The sequence below is a fragment of the Takifugu rubripes genome, chromosome 13 (genome assembly GCF_901000725.2).
Source record: "Takifugu rubripes chromosome 13, fTakRub1.2, whole genome shotgun sequence".
In the NCBI taxonomy this organism is placed as follows: domain Eukaryota; kingdom Metazoa; phylum Chordata; class Actinopteri; order Tetraodontiformes; family Tetraodontidae; genus Takifugu; species Takifugu rubripes.
In genome coordinates, this window is record NC_042297.1 from 13,240,578 (window position 1) to 13,258,637 (window position 18,060).

The 18,060-nt window shown below is 44.8% G+C and overlaps 1 protein-coding gene across 3 annotated transcripts; it reads right to left on the reverse strand.

Annotated features, from left to right (window-relative positions):
* Window positions 1-207: 207 nt before the first annotated feature.
* Window positions 208-10,534, reverse strand: lingo1b (leucine rich repeat and Ig domain containing 1b). 3 transcript variants are annotated; one of them, XM_029846762.1, is made up of 3 exons: window positions 10,158-10,534; window positions 6,557-6,713; window positions 208-3,612 (listed from the first exon to the last, which is right to left on the reverse strand). In XM_029846762.1, the coding sequence occupies exons 2-3, from the start codon at window positions 6,596-6,598 to the stop codon at window positions 1,753-1,755; spliced, it is 1,902 nt and encodes a 633-aa protein (XP_029702622.1). In that variant the 5' UTR covers window positions 6,599-6,713; window positions 10,158-10,534; the 3' UTR covers window positions 208-1,752. The 3 variants fall into 3 exon arrangements, with proteins under 3 accessions (XP_029702622.1, XP_029702623.1, XP_003969672.2); XM_029846763.1 differs by lacking the exon at window positions 10,158-10,534 and adding an exon at window positions 7,593-7,607; XM_003969623.2 differs by lacking the exon at window positions 6,557-6,713 and having other exon boundaries at window positions 10,158-10,533.
* Window positions 10,535-18,060: the final 7,526 nt, after the last annotated feature.

Sequence of the window (18,060 nt, forward strand, 5' to 3'; positions counted from 1 at the left end):
TCCAGTTAATGTCACTATCACATTCTGACTCCAACAGCTGACCATTTGAACTCACATAAATCTAGAAAACTTAAATTTAATGGACCATTTAGTGCATTAGAAAAGTGTACTTAGCTTAATCATCTGTTTTGCAGTTTCAGAGTCTAACCCGCCTGAAACCAAACGATGTGTTGTTTACTTGATAAGTACAAAATGAACACCCCGAAGTATAGATATATTTTTAATTTTAATAGAATTTCCATCTGCACCATCCCTTTTAGACACAAATTTGAAGCATTAATGAACACATTATCTTCAGAACAGACTTTGACTGTGAAATTAATCAGTGAACTCCTGAAAATCCTTATGAGGCATAAAACTCCATTTTGCACATCAATATTAGGTATCGCTCAGCTCAAAGCTGGGAAATTGGCTACTTAAGGCAACAAATTAATAGCGAACAGAAAGGGTTTCTAGTCCTCTATTCCAAGGTGAATGGAGGAGATAAGAGTAATCTAATGAGGTCAAACCGCAGCAACACAAGTGTAGAAAACCACCAACGACATCAACGTGTTAATGTCACCGTCTCTTGAGACACGTCTGTGATGCAGAAACCTTGAGAAGCGAACAGAGTTATGATAAAATGACAGCAGTGTTGTTACACGACTGCCAATGAGGAGGAATTACTTGTCTTATTATTTCAAGGGTACTTCTGTACACACAGTGACACTGCCTGTCTTCATGCACATTAAATGCACATTCACTGAACACTTAGTCTGCTTTTGACATTGTAATATGTAAAATAAATAAATAAATAAAAACAGACATTACAAGCAGCTCACTGTTTCTTAACACAAGTCAATACAGCAACATCAGCATTCTAACTCTTTTGGCATAAAATAGCTCATACTGTTGGTCTAGGTGGGTTGGTTTTCATTTTTATTTTGTGCTAATGTGCCCAGATCCAGGCGGAAACTGTCAAAAACAAAATGCTTCTTTACTCCAAATATTAGATTCTTTCTTTGTTAACTGGTTGAGCTAAAGGCCACAGTTTGAAAATTCCACCCAGTTTTCACCCAAACAGCATTGTCAGACTGTGCAAATATATATTTATATATGTGTGTCTATATATATATAAAAACATTTGATCATGGTAAAATAGTTAAAAGCCTGAACTCTGCACCGCAAAATGAGGAAAAAAACCCTCTGTGTTCGCTGTTTCCAAATCCGTAGATTTCAATTTCAGTGTGTTAAAAGAATAGTATTGTTTTATTTCTGCCCAGTGGCTTTAAAGGAGGGAAAGAAATTACAGAAAATGGTTTTGATTTCACATTTTTAGATGTGGAAGTCATAGGAAGTTATGTGCTTTACACACCAATCAAACAGGAGAGAGTAAATACAGCAATAAAGACCTTAAAAGAGGGGTCTCTCTTTTTTCACACCCATAGAAAAAATATACCTGCTGATATGCACATCTGAACAGGCTGTCAACCCTTTATAATGCAAATGTGGTTAATTGGGGTAATTTAATGATCCATGAACTTGGATAGCTGTTTTCATTTGATAGCACATGTTGCTGAGACAGGTTGAGAATCGCCGATGCAGTTTTCATTAATACTTGAAAATACTGAAATAACTGACTTTGAAATGTTCAGTCCTTGGAGTAAAAAAAACAAAACAAAATAAAGTATAGTATATAATTTATAGATACATTTGCTGCTGCCCAGTACACATCCCAACTACACTTTGTAAGCCCAGTTGGAGCTCTGCTGTTTACATGATCTTCATGTTGAACTGTACCGGCGCCTCCGTTGGGCTGGACTCCTCGGTCTCCTCTTTCCGTGGCACATATTCGACTTCTATGCTCGTCTTGCTGTTGTCTTTTCCTCGACTCCAGAGGAACAGAATCACAAGACAGAAGAGCACCACGGCAAGGAAGGAGATAAATCCCATGGTGGTTGCAATGATAAGCGTATTTACATCAAACGGAAACGGAAGTGTGGTCCGGGTCACGTTAGCGCCCTCATCGCTGGGCTGGTTGGCGATGAAGGCAAATGTCTTGTTTGGCTGGTGGGGCCAGTTGGGAGAGTAGCTATGCACAAAAAGGTGAGCGGCCTTGCTGTCGTTGCCTGCTGCGTTGGTTGCTATGCAAAAGTAGGTGCCATTGTCCTGAATTTGAGAGTAGCGCACCTCTAACGTTCCCTCATCTGACACAGAAAGTCTCGATCCTGCAGTTTTGGTGGTGATGTAGTCCTTTTTAGGCGTTAACCACATTATCATGGGGTCAGGGTCGCCCTCCGCATGGCACGGGAACTGGACCGTAGTTCCTTCATCTACATGGCTTTTTTCAACTTGATAATCTGCTATTTTTGATTTCTGGCAGGTGAAATGATCTAAGGGGAGAATATCTGGAAAGTCTTTGAACTCCTTCCCCCTTACCACCTCGGGCGAGGCACACGCGGGCTGCTGCCGGTTAAAGTTGAGTCTCCACCGCCGACGGAAGACCCACAGCAGGCGACAGTCACAGGCGAGTGGGTTGTCGTATAGAGCCAGGGTTTCCAGGTTCCCCACCGAGTGGAACACTGACTCTTCCAGGGTGCTCAATCTATTGCTGGATACGTTTAGCACACGAAGGTGGTTGAGTCCTCGAAAAGAGTAGGGCTCGATGAGTGCTAATCTCCCACCAGCCAAATGAAAAGCCTGAAGCTTCTGTAGATTAAACAGTTGGTTTGCCTCCACTGCCTCGATTGGATTAAAAGACAGATTCAGAAATCGTAGATATCTTTGATGACCGATTGCTTCGTAGGGAATGGCGGAGAGATTACACATCGTGATGGACAGTGATGTGAGGTTGAGTCCAAATAAGCATTTCGGGGTCATGGTATCCAAAGCAGGCATATGAGAAATCTCCAGCTCTCTGAGTCGATAGAGCCTTTTAAACGAGTAATCCCTTATGACAGTGGTGTTGAGATAGCGCAATCGAAGTGACAACAGGTTGTGCAGATGGCTCAAGGCATCAGTGGGCACCGCTGACAGTTTCCATCCCTCAATGACCAGGCTCTCAAGGTTGCTAAGGCCTTGAAAAGACTTTGGCGAGATGAACACAAGGTCACTGTCCCCTACTTCCAAAGCCCTCAGGTTGAATAGCTCTTGAAACATATAGTCGAGAAGTATGACAATTTTGTTTTCGCCAATGTCCAGCTGAGTGAGGTTGGTCAAGCCCGTAAACACTCCCAGCTGAATTAGCTTAAGATGGTTGTTACGTAGGCCTAAAATCCGAAGGTTCATCAGATTGCTGAAAGCCCCCGGCTCAATGGAGGAAATTGTGTTTTCATTAAGTTGCAACTCGTCTAATTGAGGGTAATTGATGAACTCTTCGGGCCCGAGAGTTTTCAGACGGTTCTTGCTCAGGTCCAGCAACCTCGTTTCTGTCGGGATGCCTTCGGGAAGAGCCGCCAGCCTCCGTCGATGACACACAACGGAGCGCTCCTGACCGTTGCAGTCGCATCGGGAGGGGCAACCCGTGGTGGAGCCGGACAGGACAGTGCCCAGCATCAGGATCAGGATGGGCTGCCAGCACGCCACCAAGTAGGTGTGCCCTCCTGTCTCCCCAGACACCATCCTACTTCTAACCTGTGGAGGCAATGAACAAAATGGTTAGCAGACTAGACCAGTGTTATAAGGGTATTTCGCAATGCCTTGTCACAGAATGATAATAAAGTCTCCCTAACCTGTCCGTGCCAGCAGAAGTTTTAAGTGACAAAGTCAAAATCCCTCACATAAAAGGCTAAGTCTGTTATTCCAAAACAAGACTTATGGAAATTGCCGTGCTATTTTTAACCGCACCATTTGAGAGAAGTCAAGCTTTTCTGCTTCCCTGAATAAAATTCCATTGTTTGCTTGTCTCAAAAGTGGTGGAAGCAGCCAATCAATAAAAGGCTTTAATCTCGCAACCACCTCCCCGCCTCCTTTTTACCTTTTTGTGGAACAATAAGTGCCGATATCAATAACAAACTAAACTATTTATAATTAGGAACCCGGGTGCTTTGTGAAATGGCCCCTTGATGCTGGACTGTTGCTGGTGTGGTGACGTAAATCAGAGCTTGCTGCAGAGCAGCGCTTGGAAGGAGACTATTGGAGAGGTCTGAGCCCCCATTTCATTTTGACTCAGAGGAACTTTAGCTCGCTAAAACCCCCAAGCTCTAGTGCTGCCATCACTGGGGCAATTACAGTCACGGCTCAATCTGTCGGCGATTGAACCACGTGAGTGGCTTTTTAAATGTATATTTCAGTCTATGTGACAAAGCAGTCGGATGTGTGCGGCCAACTAATTCACATCTGAAGGGTTAATACAGGTACTTTTTAAGTCTAAATAATGAATCTACTCGTCATGGAGGAGCTACTGTGAGTGCACTTGAGATTATTATCACAGTGCTCTTTCAGAATAATTCGCTCCATCTATCCTGGTCGTAAACTCCTTAACATAACAGTGAACGATGGATCTTTTGTCAAGCAGAGATGGTTGGATCAGCAACTGAATCAGGATTTATGGCCAGGACGGCGTTGTGGGATTCCAGCGGGACGATAATTGCCGTTTTCATTTTCATTTTCCCCGGATTTGTTAATTTTTGCGTTCGTCAGACGCGAGGGGTGTCGCTCTAATGAGCGGAGCATAAGCCAGATGTCAGAATGACAGATAAAGCGGCCACCAGCACATGAAAGCTCGTGATGATAATAAATCAGGAAAGGCATCATGTTGGGTGAGTTTATTGGAATTCAGGCATGTTCCCCTAAAGAAAGAAAAAGCGAAAAGATCTCTGACATAATAAGATGCTCGAGGTCGTAAGCTTAACTGACTTCCTACAGGCCTCGCTGCAGACAACAGCTGATCTGAGGGTCCATGCAGGATGCTGTTATCTTTCCACATCGACAGTATGAATGAGGATCAGGCTCGCTGATGCCATTGCTGATCGAAAACAAGCGGCGCGATGGTGATTTTCTTACCAGACTCCCATGCATGATTTATGATTCGGAGTGTAGTGAGGACAAGGAAAGCATCAATGTAATCTGGCCCTGCCAGCCCAGATCTACTGTCATCACATTGTTCTGACCTTGAATTGTAATTTCACAGAAAGCTGCTGGAAGATCTATCAATTGCACAATTCTGCCCCGTAATACGCTCATATCTGTTGGTTTTAGGTGACCTTTTCTCTCTGGATTTACAGATATTGTTTGTTCCCGCCTCTCTTGCTGTGGGACAGTAATTCTAGGTCTGAGCGTCTTCTGTCTGGTCTGCTGCTGAATTTCACTCACTCTGTTATGAAATCTCATCCCAAAAACAAAGGCTTGGCTCGGCCATAGTGTCATAAAAGCTGCACCTTCTGCTGTTTGCTGCCATGTGCTCTGCTAGACCGTAAATTGGTGGGCAGTATCAGTTAATGCCACCTAAAATTGCTGTGTGGCATTTCCTGGCCATTACATGGCACATTCACAAGTCTCTACATAGGCTTTAATCATCCTTAAGTTGTGTTTAGCTTCAGTCTAAAGAAAACACATTTTACTCCTCTAAAACAGTGAACGATGGCTGCCTGACTAAATCAATTATAAAGAGGTTTAATCGATGATGTACATGCATCGGATATTAGTTAAGTGTTTGGAACTGAATAAATTCAGATGTTGGCACAAATACATCCAAATTCCTTTTTCACATACATTGAAATCCATCAGATTCCCAAGAGTGTTGGTTATTTTCCCACAGTTGATGCTACACTGAGGCTAAAATGACAGAATGTAAGAAAAAACATCAGTTTTGTTCCCTAACTGGGCAGTAAAGTTGTTCAGACATTGCAGATGAGAACTAAAATCAATGTTCACTGTGTGTTCACGAGCAAATGCACACATTTGGGATGAGTCCTATTCTGAAGATTGGATCAGCCTGCCTTTGCTCACTGTTGTGACACACACCTGCAACAACCTACTATTGGCTAAAATAATGGAGGACGAACGTCAAAACATTACATTTACCAACTGTATACATGACGTTGTTTAGGTAATAAAGGTTCAGTAGATAGTCGGCATCTGCAGTTCCACTGAAATGAATGGTATGTCAGGACAAAGAACGCTCTGAGCCAACTCCACAGTTCCAGGCAGAGTGTTCGAGTAGTTCTGCTTAATGGCTGTTGGTCTGACAGCAGCCGCCGTAGATGAATGTTGCCCAAGACTGACGGCGACATGCTGGAGTAGATCACAGAGGTGTGTTTTCTACCTACACATTACTGACAACGGTGGTTAATGGAAGTGAAAATAATGGCCTCCATCAGGCTTTCTATTTGAATGTCTCGGAGTGTGTTTACTGCACTCGCAGCAGCGCGGCATCCATCCAGATGGCGAGAAACGTGGCTGGTAGCAGTGGAGCCGCCGCAACCGTGTGGAATCCTTTTATTAATTACTCAGTCTTAATGCAGGATCTGTTCGTGTCGTCATGTGTCATACGTCGTGTTTTGCAACTGCGGCTTGTTTCTAGTACCAGCACTCTGCACACTGTGTCTGCCATGACTGGGCGTCGGCCATCCCTTACCTCTGCAGGGCTGCACCCCTTCAGCTTTCCTCTGCATACCATCTACTCCCTTCGGGAGGCAAAATGGTGCATTCAAAGACACCCTTTGGGTGTTGGCCAGCAGCGAGTCAGTACGAATTGTATCTTTCTTCTCTTGTTCTTCCTCTCTACTGCTGACCTGGAAATAACCAGATTTAAGATCAGGAGGCAGTTGTTATCCCCCGTGTGCATGAGAACAGACCCATCATCTCGTGAAATAGCTGGAACAATTGAAAAGGCCCTTTTTGCGTGTGGCTCACTTTTTTGTGTTTTATTTTGTGTATTATTGTGTGTGTATTATTCCTTGATATTATTCCAGCGCTGAGACGATAGTGATGATTTTCAGGCACAAGGGGCTTTTGCACCACACAGAGTAACCGAGTGGCATTCAAATGATGTCACATTCTGTTGTGGATTCAATGTGTCATGGGGAGTCTTTGTTGCTTTCAGTCTGTGAAAAGGGCACAATTCCCTATGAGATGTATGAGAGATCTGTGAGAGGCAATGTGGAACAGTAAAGAAGAAAACCATAAGGAGAAAAATTTAACGGAGGCTGGCTCGCGAATCTCCACCATCTTTGGAGAATTTTATCATTGCCCTCACAAAGATCAGTACCTCACCTGTTTACCCTCGTGCACTGGTTATGTCAAATTATCTCAGGATTGCTTATGGTTTAAGACTTTAACATTGCACTCATTGATGGCTAACCCACCGGGCCATGGAATTGAACCAACAACCTCTGTGTAAAGACCACCCGCCCACATGGGAGGCTGGGGAGGTTCATAAACACATACAAGTAACTAGAGACAGCTGAACATGATGTGGAGGTGCAGACCTGATCTACCTTCATTCCAGTATACTGGAATGGCTAAAACTGTTATTAGGCACAGAGCCACATTTTCATCCTGTTATAATGTCAAAATCAGCAAGGTCGTCAAGCTCTAGTGACCAAGAGATTCTAAAATGACTCAATAATCCTCGAGTGGACCACATTATAGTCATAAAAGTGGATCCTTACATTGTACTTTACAGTATTCAGATGCAGATCTGTATCTTTGAGAGGACCAGAGAAGAGACGTCTTTCATTAAAACCACTCCTCCTGGAAGTGGGATAATCTGTGAATTATGCAACACTTGATCCCTAATTCACCATTGGGAATAGGAGATATTTCAGGCTGGAATTGAAAAGAAAGGGCACGATAAGGACAATGTTTTGACCCTGACTTTTACAAGCCCATACAGAAAGCACAACAGTGATTCTTTCATTACAACATTTAAAAAACAACACACATAGACACGTTTTTGGCACGTCATCACAATTAAACAACAGAGGTGATGCTCCAGCGACCTAAAATGAAAGATTCTGTACATCTCAGATGTATGAATTTAGTAAATAAAGGCTCTAAATAAGTGCTGAGATCCCCACCGAGTTGCATTCAAGTACAAATTAAAGGAGCTTTAAAATGTGCTATAGTGGCAATAGAGGACAGCACTTGAGCCGACCTCAGCGTTCCGACCTGCCAGCCTTTAACTCTCACATTGCTCATAAGACGGTTATTATCAAATTTAAATGAGGGAGGCTGCTGCAGAGCTGCAGGGCTGTGACCTCCTGAATGCATTTGTGGACAGCTCTCTGGGTATCCTGTGACAGATCTGCCTTTGCCTGTCACTTCGCTGTTTACCAGACATCTTATACGCATGCAGCGTGGCACTTTTAACAGTAACTTTTCACCATTTCCCTTTTAAAGGTGGCTGATGTTACACCACCGGGTGAGAGCAGCTTCAATCTGTCAGGGTCTCGTTCCTTAAAAAGGCTCTCATGGTAAGAGCCTCAGTCTGAGCAAACCAGTTTATACAGTATGTGCAGTGAAATTAACTTAGTAGATAAGAGACACCGTGAGTGAACTTGCTGAAATACTCTTACTTACAGCAGATGTATCAATCACATGACAACAATATAGAACAAAAGTTATGGCCATTATTGATTACCTTTCATATTCATTCGATTTTTTAGATCACGGAGTATAAATCTTAAAAGTGGAGCGTAGAAAGACAGGTTGTCAACAATGTCTGGAAGGAGGTGAAGAGAGAAGTAACTCGTGAAATGCTTTGCAGTGTTAAAGACATGCATATGAGAACGGGATGGCAGCATCAGCCAAAATGATAAATCTCTCTCAGTCATTATGTATGGAATATATTGTCATAAATTTTGCTTCTTCTCGCCCCCGGCTGTGTAAGGAGGTTTAGTAACCGTAGTATCGCGATCCACGATGCCCCTTTTAAGCTGCTAGCCATTAAACTCCACTGCTGATTCATCACACCACCAAGTAAATCATCTGTAGAACAGGGATTTGATATAACCTGATGGTGATCATGGATAGTTCTCCCAATTCCCAACTCGAATGCCATTTTTCATTTAGAGAGGGACTCTCGAACTGCCACTGCTGGAGCATATATTAGCATGTCTGAGAGCATGCATGCATATGTTGGCTGAACATTACTGAAATGCAGGATGAGAAGCAAATGACTGATACAAACGTAAAGCCCAGTTTGATGTACATATAAATTGCTCAAGAAAATGGAAAAAGTTTGATTCCACGGGGGGGGGGGGGAATATTCCTGTTTAAAACATATTCTCAGCAGTAATGAAGGTTGGGAGCTTTTTGCTCGATCCGAATTGTTGTGGGAGGCTGCAGACACACGTGTTAAATGTAAAAATAATACAAGGAAAATCATATTAGTTATGCTAACAAGATTACAGGGGGGCTATGAAGAGCACAGACACTGACCAAAGACCAAACCGAGACCTTTTGAGGTGATTTGCAGAGGCTGTTGATGCACTGTCAAAAACAGAGTCCCCCCCCTCCCCACAGCCTTCTGTCTGCTGGAGCATTGCAGCCATGATTAGGAGGATGCAAAACAACTGGCAAAAGGAATTAAACCATGATGTTGTTGACGCAGGCTGCATAAATAACCATACGGAGGTGCCAGTCATCCTCTCACCCCCCCCACCACCGCCGCCACCACACATCCATCCGTCCGGCGCCGAACCAAACACCTGCATCGGATCCCTCATTATGAGTGGAAAAAGCCCTCAGTGAGAAGCTGCTGAGGATGGAGAAGTGTGAGGTTACTGACAGAAATGTTAATGGGGACAGATAAGGCGGCAACAACGACCTCCTTGAAAAAACCCCACAAATGGCACACAGTTTTGCCCGCTCTGGCACCTCCAGCTGTGATATAAGACGCGCGGCATAGGTGCCTTTGGCTGCTTACAAACACACCCCGAGGGGAAAGCTGAGCTGCAAAGTGCATTTAAATGTTACAGACTCTAACACTGTGCGCGCAGGTCCCAGACTCAGGGAAATGAAACCCATTTGGATGACAAAGCACAAATAAGACCTGCAGCCCTCTTCAGTCAATTATCCTCCTTCTGTCCGGCTGCTACATCTATCTAAGACTCGCCTTTTTATTCCTGATGTTCATTTGCTGAATGGTGATCCCCTGGCCCCACTACTGCACCATAATAAATCTCATCCAAAGACTCAGTGCTCAAAGGGCACCATAGAGATGAAGTACTTACCAGGACTGTCATGCAGAGAATTCTAATTCGGGCAGCTCCATGTTGCCAAGGAAATTCAGAATGCCTCCAAAAGCTTGGTGACAGGGACGCGGGGAAGGCTGGATTCAAATGGGAAAGGGGGACATGGAAGCAGCGATGAGAATTCCTTTTCCGAGGGGCATCTGAGAAGTGCCCCCCCTTCTCTTCAGGCGTAGGAAATCCGACAGTGCAGATAGTCGGACATGCAAACGCACGGGCGGCTCTGCTGGCTCACACACGCTCGCATACATGCTGCACCTAGAAGAGACGGAGGGGGTAGAGGGAGGGGCAGATGAGGAGAGAGGTGGAAGGAGGAGCTGCAGTGCACTGGGAGAACGGCGGGCGCAGAGCTCCAGCAGCGGGGGGAGTTGAAAAGAAATGGAGAGAAACCTTCTCTGATTGCACTGGCAGCGTCCTCCTCTGATTCCTGTTTGCAGTGATCTGGTGATCCCGGCAAAAAGAGTGGTGTGTGTTTGTGTGTGTGAATGTGTGTGTGTGTGTGGGGGGGGTATTAAGGAAAGTGGGATGGTGGGGGGGATTATGAATATGCAAATAAAACAGAGGAGGATGAAAATGAGCAATTAAACTCCAGGGCACACGTACATGAAACGTCTGCAGGATGGAGACCTGCTGCTGTTAGCCAGCTCACAACTCAAGGTGTTTGGGGAGGGATTAAGATTAAGAAATCTGTGGATTTCTTTCAATATTTTGTACCGGAGTTGAGAATTTCATACCACCCATGGTGACAATTGAGGTAATCATCCTTGACGCTCACCTTTGCTGTGGGAGTGGGGGGGTGGGGAAGGAGAGCTGAGGCTTAGCGGTGCTAATGGGTAAACAGGGCCGGCACACGCATGCCAGCAGTGCCAAGGAGGCACCGCGGATGGGGAGTGTTTATGGGAGATTATGAGCCTGAGGATTTAGTCAAGTGGTGGTGGGCACGTAGGGCTCCTGGCCACTGGCTTAAGCATGTAGCAATGGTTGTAATACTCAGAAGAATGCTCTATTTTGGTTTTTAAAGGATGATTTACTCAGAAATTTCGGTGTAGTTACTACAATGTAGTAAATCTGAATAAAACCGGCAGGAGTTAAAGCGGACATCCGGGTGGTTTTTGGGGTGGGGGAGTGTCCATAGAAATGTGTGGCTCATCTGGAAGGGATGAATCTCACAACCGTGTAAAAAATAAAATCAGATGACAGTTATGAAGAAATGTAACTGTGTGACACCGACACGGAGCAGGATGAATGAAACTCATTATTTACTCTCTGAGCGGCGCCGGGCTCACTGCGGCTACTCAGGAGAGATGGAACCGCTGATTCATGGGGTCTGCATCTACATGTCTTTGAGCGGATTCAAACCACCACCCATCAGTCACCGGACCCTCGGACCAGGGGTAATATAACAAGTACGGAAAGTCGACAGCTAGTAGTTGTTTGACTGCATTTCGCTGATTATTTTGGGTTCATATGGGCTGTAGAACATGTCCATCTTGTCCATAATGGAGCATTACAGGTTGTGTCTTGTCAGCAATGGTCAGCAATTATAGCAGTTCCCTCACACAGGTCAATAAGGGTCATAAAGTAGTCAATCCACACAGCCATTACGTTGCATCCTGGCTCCAATCGAGACGCTAACAGTCACTAGTGTGTTTTTCAGATATGTTGTCCTCATTTCTGGTCCTTTATCTGGTAACCTGTGGACATTTAAGGCAGCAGGATGACCTTTAACCTCTTGCAGCAGCAATGCAGCTCTGCTGAGTCTGCCACAGCAAACGTGGTCAGCTGTGGAAACCTTTTGCCTCTTGCACACGGCTGTACACGTGGAAGCCCGAAGGATGACTTATTTATGTCATGTTCAATCACAATGATGACAACTGGATGCTAAGCTAACGGTAAACAGGAGCTCATTCAAACGCAAGACCCTCGTAGACAAGAAGGGGTCCCACATCCAGTTTTGAATCTATTTATTTTGGATTTCTGTCTGAGGCATCGGAGGCATTAACATGCGCGCTGCATCTTTAATAAAGCACTTTGAAACTGCGTGGGGTTTATTAGCACAAATATAAACCGAAGACAGTGAAGACTTTGATGTTCAGAGACATGTTTGGAGTTTGGGAATGAATTTCTCTGGAGTTTGGTCTCCATCATGGCACCACTTTGAAAATCTTGTGGAGCCATAAGCAAATTATCTGACTTTATTTCTTAAAGACGATGACAATTTTTGCGTGCAGAAAATGTCCCTTTGCCGCTGTTTTTGCTTCATTGACGTCTTTGATTTGATCATGTTACCACAATCTTATCAGTCCTTGCAGCTGGGACTTATCACATTCATGAGGATCAGAGATTTGTTTTTCTCTCTTTCTTCACGGAGCTCATTGTTTTGGTCTTAAGGCTTTGTTGATTTGATTAACTCTAATCACTCTCCTCAGCACCTACTTCGGCAGAAGGCAGCTGTTTGTGATAAATCCAGCACAGCTCACCCTCTATGTGGAGGATGTTTACATCTCAAGATCATGGAAATAAAGGAAAATCAATCTATACATAGTTTTATTAAAGTGACCATCCAGTGACGTGAGGTCACTGGATGGTCCAGAAACTCCTCTAAGTGGTGGAATTTAACTGATTCCAGGTGTTGAATTTAAAAATTCTAATCCCGATCTTCTAAAAAGTTTATACACTTCACTTAATGTGTTTTGTTGTACCTATCCGTGATGCACTGATTAAAGTCACGGGGGCAGTCCCCAAAGGACTTTGTCAGCATGCAGAAAAAGCCAATGTTCGACAGCCATAGATATGGCGTTCAATTATTCAAGTCTTGACAGATGGTAACTAAGAATGTGTGAAGAATGCGGACGGTACAGCTGGATGTGATTGACAGCCATGTTTGCACGCAGCGATGAGGATAATGTTCAATCAACTGCATCTGAAGACATGATGTGTTTAACAGTATGCGGCAGAATGAACAAGATCCCAATAATATCGATGTTTGACTTAAACAGTCACTCTTTTTAAAATGATTTTTATTTTATTTTATTACATTTTTTGCATGCTTGGGCAGACGCACTCTGATCAGTCCTTTTTATATTGATGAGATGTCACAGTAGTCACAAAGGCCATGGCAGCAAATCTTTCACCCGCTGACACTGTTTGTTCACACACTGACTGATGACTGACGTGATTTTTGCTTTGTCTGAATGAAGGATTGAGCTTTGGGAGGTTCGCAGGGCAGCAAGCCTACAGCAGTGGAATTCATTTGAATCATTGAAAAATGCTTTGACATTGTATAAATGTATAAATGTGGAAGATACAATTGTAGACACACCAGTTCATCACCTCATAGTTGATCATAGTTCCATTATTGCTGCCCAAATCTTGTTTAATAGCGGCACTTAGCGGCAGACTACGGTAACGACAACTACATCATTCACTATCATCTGTTGTTCTGCTTTCTGTCTGTTTTAATGAGCATGTGATTTTCTCCCTGTCAGCCATGCGTCCCACACAAGTATATACATTACTCACATGTTCAGAAGGCCAGTGAGCTGCAGAATTGCTTCAAATAAAAACTGTTTCACATGACTGCACATGCAGCAGGAGCAGATTTCTTCCATGAGCAACCCTCAGAGATCAGTGAGGACAGGCAGCTCGTTCTGACACGATGCTGACTGCGCGTGCACTTCCTGAGAATGACATGTCTGCCAAAGATGCTGTTTGTCATCGTGTCCATCAGCGAAGAGCAACATAAAGAAAAGAGCACCTCTCCCAGAAATTGTGAAGACAGCCAGTCAGCGCTGAAGCGACTGTCTGCTCAGTATTATCTATGAACCGTGTCCACATTCCGTGCTTGGCAGTCATGCACCATTTCCTGTGACCTTGCTTTATACAAGAAGATCCTCACCGGCTGTGTGTTGTAGAATTTTCCGCTCCATTTTACCCCGTGTCGTGTTTTTTGACTCATTATGCCTGTGCCATCGTGAATGTTCTGCATTTACCTCTTGCAAGGTTCCTGCATTTAAACATAGCACTTATTTATCCCACAGCACTCTGCAAAAGCAGGGCGGATTTTATAGCTGTTAGATTCAGTTTGTTTTAAAATGCTCAGATTTAACTCCCTGTAAACCGAGAAAAATGGTCTTCTTCCGAGAATCCCACATCTTTTTTCGGAACATAGCAAGCAAGGGAAATCACAGAACTGTGAAAGAGATTTGAAAATAAAGAGAAATAGCTGAAATGTCTCTTGCTCCCAAAGCTGGGAGACATTTTTCTGGGCCCGGTGCTGAGCTGAAACTGTTTTTCAATGTTGCATGAAGCTGAAATGCTGACATGTTCTTGTGAAGCGCGGAGCCCTGTAGGAGCGCTCACACACCCGCGCTGGAACGTGACGCTAACCGAGTTACATGGCAGCTGCTGGGGGCAGCCCGCTCCCAGCACTTTTCTCCTCACATCAGTGAACGAGCTCGTGATTGCTCCAGAGAGCAACTGAACCGTCTGCATTCACAGCCGCCCCCTTATGTGGGACCCTGGCGGGGCCTCTTGATTCTTCCTGGGCCTGTGACAGACACATGGAGGCAGGTCGTCAGGAGAGCCAGATATAGGTTAAAAGGTCGTCTGCTCTTCTCCATGGAGACGCCATCCTGACGCTAGAGAAATGCTCTTTTCTGAAGGATACTTCAGCTACAGAATTATTAATTGCTCTGCTGACAAATGACAACAGTTTTGTAATGAAGAATGGACATATGATCCCACGCTCCAGACACCAAACCCTCTGCAGGAACTCCTGGATTCCTGGTGCAGGAAAGGAATGATTAAAGTGGACGATTAGCACAGTCATGCTGGTGAAGCTGCTTCTGTGCTCCTGAGCGGTTGGATTCACTTGTCCCTGCAGATGTACTCAGCAATTCCTCCATGCTGCTATTAACTGGAGAATTTAGCAATTACGCGTCCCCCCAGAATTCCATCGATGCTGTTCTGGTCAGCATCGTTAGACTCTTCATTTGCCCTGCGAGTGGCACAGCCGCAGCAGGAAGGCCTTCTGTCGTTTTGTCTACGGCATTTGCTGAGGCCGAGGCTCAGACCTCCACCAAGCAGCTCATTTCTCCACATATTGCGTAACTACTAGTATAGTACGCACTGCGTTAGGACGGTCGGAATACGAAATTATGACACTTCGTCATCAAAGCACCCACGACTTTGGAAGATCAAAGGTCAAAGTCCCTCCGGAATCCGAAACATCACTAAAATTCAATCATCTGTACCTTGGCCCATGACCAACGTTTGCCGGAAATTTTACTAAAATCCATTTATAAACTCTCCAGTCATTATGGTCATAGACAGACAGACAGACAGACAGACAGACAGACAGACAGACATGCAGGCAGGCAGGCAGGCAGGCAGACAGGCAGACAGACAGACAGACAGACAGACAGGCAGGCAGGCAGGCAGGCAGGCAGGCAGGCAGACAGGCAGGCAGACAGACAGACAGACAGACAGACAGACAGACAGACAGACAGGCAGGCAGGCAGGCAGGCAGACAGACAGACAGACAGACAGACAGACAGACAGGCAGGCAGGCAGGCAGGCAGGCAGAGAGCACTGTTAACCAAATGAGCCCAACACATATTGCTGCTCACGCATCTTCCAGCTTGAGCCTATTTTTAGACTGAACCGTCACTTGTAGTTGCGATTTAGTTCTTAACCTGAAGATGGAGCCAAACATCCACCAATAAGTTTCACTTCAATCCTCACTTCTGTTGTTGTACTTCCCTTATCAGAAACAATGCATTAAGGGGGGGGGGGGGGAATCGTTTTTATATTACAGGTAGTTGTATTTCCCCACTTTTCAGTCGAGGTGCATCTTCCAAGAAGCACCAAGTGTCGCTCCAAAGTGAGCGCCTAACTACAAGAATACTGTTTGAACCTGGGCTCCCAGTGCCAGATTGGGTTATTTTTTGGTACACTGGTTAACTCTGTTGAACCAAACATGCATGTGCATGCTCTAAGTAGCCCCTACACCTGAGTTAACTGGTGTGTGTTCCCTAAAGTGGACTGGGGAGCCATCCTGGGGGTGTTCCTACCTCTTGTACGGCGACACTGGGAGAGACTAGAGCAACTTCAGAGAGGATGAGTGGACAGAGGCATCATTTGCTGTAAGAATGGTTGCATATCTGCAGAGCTGACCCCAGCGTGGAACACGGAGCAGAAGTCTGTGTTTATAGATCTGGACATGAATCAGCTCTAGAACCGCCACAGGTCACGAGGGACATAAATAACATTTCCAGCCCTGCTCCAAAGAACCTTTTTTGTCAATGCTGAGGTGCATCCATGCGCACTGAATGCAAATATTTTGATTTTATCTCCAGCCTGTGCACGGCTGTCAAGAAGGTCAACAGACTTCCTGCTGTTACAGGAGAATGGAAACATGGATCCTGACGCTAAAGGCCAGGGCCACTGCTTGTATATATTATACATATAGGATTTTATATATAGTGTATAAAGACTATATATAGTTCACATCGTAATCCTGTCTTTGCCTTTTGCAGAGTAATTTCATCGTAATCCCCATTTAATCACACTCGAGAGTCAGATTACTCCAACTTTGCAATGTAGCATCTCTGAGATCGGAAGCATTAAGTGTTGTTTACAGACTATTGGGAGGCGATCTCAGCAGGATTATCAAGAAAAAAGCTTTAAAAAAAAAAAACCTGGAAAGTTGATTATGACTAATTGAATTTGGGACAACTGCACGGGTGAATCGTTTGTGGGGAAACAGTTTAGCATTATTTGCTGTTACTCGGAGGGAAACATTGTAAGTAGCTTAGAGGCTAACAAGCTCACAGAATCACAATAGGCTGTGGCCACAATCCCACATTAAGGCCCGTCTCCTGTGGCTGCGTCACTGTGGTTTAACACCACAGAGGCACGACTCTGCGGGTCAAGAGAGCCGCTCTGAGTAAAGCTGCCGCACAGTGACAATGAAGCGAAGCCTTTCAAACATATACAACACGTTATTACAGTCATTCAGATCCAAGGCCGCGCCGCTAATAAAGCCGCTGCTGCTGGGTCGGTGCTAAAAGTGGACATGTTGGCATCTCCAACGGCTTCATCCTGGGTGTCCTGCCAGTTCATGGGCTTTAAATATAGGTGTCCTGGCACGATGCCTGCCATTGTGGGCACACTGGGCTCCACTTGAGCTGTGATGGTTGTTAATAACAGTGCTCATGCTAAAGTTCCGGGGTTGTTGCCTCCTGGTTTCAGTCTTCATCGATATTTATGGCAAACACAGTTTCACATGGAAATAATAATTAAATAGGAACTTTATAACTGGGATCTTCAACTTTTTTCAATGTTGGAGGAGCATTTTTGCCCTGAAAATGAGTTCTCCATCATCTGGGCTAATTTCCATCAGAAGACTCCCACATTCAAAGCGCATACAGGCGTATGGACCCTGTTTCCACAGCGCATCTATATGAGTAAAGTTATACTAAGAAAAGACCCGGGGGGGAGGGGTTTGAAAGGTGCCCAGGTTAGTTCTGTCAATACTGGGACTGTAGCTGGGCTCTGACTCCATGAGACTGGTGTGGATTTAATCTCCCCGGAGGACAAACACCCTGAACGCCTGTGTGCTTGGCTGATCATGAGGTGCTGACGCTCCAGTGCCAGGACAAATATTTGATACTGGTCGATCCAGCAGCCTTCCATTGGAATGAATCAAATCCACAAGGGAAGCACACAACAGTAGAATAATTCATGAGAATCAATATAAAAGAGTGTTTCCACACACGGGCTGACATGTGACCGTCTCCCTTAAAATCCACAATGTTCAACAAGTTGGCTCTGAGCGGAGGAGCTGCTCGTTTTCGGCTGGTGTGAGTCACGATTGAGAAGG